This window comes from Castanea sativa, chromosome 2, assembly GCF_040712315.1.
Source record: "Castanea sativa cultivar Marrone di Chiusa Pesio chromosome 2, ASM4071231v1".
NCBI lineage: Eukaryota > Viridiplantae > Streptophyta > Magnoliopsida > Fagales > Fagaceae > Castanea > Castanea sativa.
The window spans coordinates 40051272-40054230 of NC_134014.1; the positions used below are offsets into that span (position 1 = coordinate 40051272).

General features: G+C 37.9%; 1 protein-coding gene across 1 annotated transcript; it reads right to left on the minus strand.

Moving 5' to 3' along the window:
• Window positions 1-502: 502 nt before the first annotated feature.
• LOC142623224 (1-aminocyclopropane-1-carboxylate synthase 3) lies at window positions 503-2655 on the minus strand. Its single transcript, XM_075796620.1, has 4 exons — window positions 2324-2655; window positions 2065-2196; window positions 1802-1962; window positions 503-1681 (listed from the first exon to the last, which is right to left on the minus strand). Exons 1-4 carry the CDS (start codon window positions 2468-2470, stop codon window positions 709-711), a joined length of 1413 nt encoding a protein of 470 aa, XP_075652735.1. The 5' UTR covers window positions 2471-2655; the 3' UTR covers window positions 503-708.
• Between the last annotated feature and the right edge of the window lie 304 nt (window positions 2656-2959).

Consider the following 2959-nt stretch of genomic DNA (forward strand, 5'->3'; position numbering starts at 1 on the left):
AATAAGCGGGCGAGTCTCTATGTGCATGGCTTTGTCTAAAAAAATGGAATGTATGTTTGAAACCCTAATTCTAACACACACATATATATACACACATATATATATATATATATATATATATATATGACTTTTGACACTTTTAGCCTTAGACCCACACCAACACCAACACCAACACCTTGTTTATTTTCATAGTACTAATAATTACTATTACGCTCCTACTCACACGGCTTAAACAACGTTCTATAGTCACCAAGAAAACAGTGTTAATGATAAGGTCGGTTTAAACAATTAATGAAGAAACCCCCAACGTCGGCACCACAAGTCACCGTCTATAGCCGCTAATCTCGCCGGCGCCATTACCTATATACATCATTGCAAGCAAAAATATTTGTTCACACCTATGTCTTACGTCATAACACAAAGTACACTTTGTTTACATTAAATTAAACCATAATTACATATACAAGATAAAATTAATTAAGCACATAATCACATTATCTTATAGTTTTGAAGATCACGAGCATATCAATTATCATGCAAAGGGGAGATCATAATAATTCTTAATGACACAAACTTGTACAAGCAGAAGCTTATGCCACTTCTAATCCACAAGGACAGAGTGCACTTTCTACCCAAAAAAAAATAATAATAATTGGGTATTCCTCCCAAAAAAAAAAAACTGTGAAAAAAAAAATCTTTCACACCATACTATCGTTCATCGGGCTCGTGGTCACGATCACGGGAAGATAGCCGTAAAACCCACTTAGGGAGTAATTTTCTCTTTGAATTCTTGGAGGAGTTATTGCTCTTACTGTGGCCATTGGCTGTGTGCTCCACCACAAAGTCTTTGAGTCGTTGAATAGCGAGGTCCAAAGTCTCTTCGGTCATGTTAGCAAAGCACACTCGGAACCAACCTGGCTCGGTGCAGTGACAGGATGAGCCAGGAGAGATATTTAGCCTCACGTCATAAACAATTTTCTTCCAAAGCTCCATTTCAGCTTCAAAAGTGTCTGATCGCAAAAGGTGCCTCATGTTGACCCAACAAAATAGACCTGCATTGCTCTTGAGGCAGCTAATACCAGCTCTCTTAAGGCCCATAACAAGCATGTTTTGCCGTTTTTTAAGCCTTTTTTGGTTCTCGGAGATGTAGTTCTTTGTGAATTTTTTGTCGGAAAGCAATGCGGAAAGAAGGTATTGAGTTTGAGAGGACATTAGGCCAAAGCTAGACATTTTGGTTGCGGCAGCCACAACCATGTCATCGTTGGAGTAGATTGCTCCAACGCGAAAACCAGGTAGACCCAGGTCCTTTGAAAGACTATTAACAATGTGAACTCGGTCCCAAACTTCCGTTTCGTCACAGTTTCTGTCCTTTAAAACTTCCATGACACTAACAAAGCCTGGCGAGCTAAAAACGGTGCCTGAATAAATTTCATCACTAATAAGATGGATGCCTTTGGTGGTAATAAAGCTAATGAGGAGGTTCAGTTCACTTCGACTCAATGTGGTGCCCAATGGATTTGACGGGTTGGTAACCAAGACACCTTTGACTCTTAGATTACGTTGCTGTGCTTCATGGTAGGCTGCTTCTAGAGCGGTTTCAGTAATCTGAAAGTCATTAGAGCTAGTACAGTGTATCGGTACAATCTCAACTCCTGTTCTCCACTTAAGATCTCTATCAAATCTACAAGCCAAAGAAGGAAAGCAAAATCAGTGAGTCTGATAAAAAAAAAATGTGGAATCGCACGTAAAATAAAAAAAGGAACGTTATGTATACCAAGTGTACGAGTATTATTATACGTACCCAGGGTAGTATGGAGTTGGAAGGAGAAAGGCTTCGCCGGGTTCAGCTAGGCAAAACATGAGAGTCTCATTAGCAGAAGTTGCGCCAGCAGTGAGAACCATGTGGTTGGGATCAAAGCTCACTCTGTTTCCTCTGATTTCTGCCATGAATTCTACCAAGGCCTAAAAAAGATAACCAAAACTAGAATTAGGAATATATTCATTTCTAAGAAGAATGAAAGTGGCATTATTTATTATTATTTAAAAAGATATGGTAGTATATACCTTCTTGAAAGCTGGGAGGCCATGATAATCTTGGAAAAGAGCTAACTCTCTGAATATGGATTTTCCATCTCTCTTGAACCCAGCTGGCTCAGGGTTCTTCTCAAGCCACGATTCAAGAAGATCAAATGAGAGCTGCAAGTTACATATATATATATATATATAACAAAATGAAGTCAGCCACTAGTACAAAAATTAATTAAACATAATAACTAATATTCAGGGAAAGGAATAATAAAAATGAAAGGGATGGTTATCTAACCTGATTCTCGGCAAGACCCATTTGAATGATCCCGTTTGGGTTCTGAACCTCATCATAGGGATTCTTCTCATATTCCTCCCACCCTAGGAAGTATGATGAATCTTGGCCGTGAGAGTTGCACGTAGCTTTTGTAGACAAATGCCTCATTTTGATTGGTGTATCTGCGACTAACCAATAAGGAATATTTAGCAAATGGGTTCAACTCAACTTTGCTTGAGTAGAAAATGCAAAGAGCAAATTAAGAAGAAATTATAGTTTGATAGAGAGGGAGAGGGAGAGAGAGAGAGAGACAGTGTGTTTAGAAAGTTTGAAGAAGACGGATTTTGGTTGGTGTTGGTGTAGTGGAGAAGTCTATTATATAGAGAAGTAGTAGTCAGGGAATGCCAGGTCAGAATGACCCAAAAAATTATAATAATAAAAAAAATAAAAATAAAAAAAAAACCACATTTGACCAATGCGGTGCTCGACAAAGACTTGTATTTTTTTCTACAAATGTTTTACTTTTAAAGTATTTTAATATTTTGTTTTAGACAAAAATTATATACGCGCTTTCTCCAAGCACCGTCGCAAAATTAAAGGATCCTATGATACGAAATCATGTCTTTAAATTTAGGATACCCCATTTTGGAAAGTGTC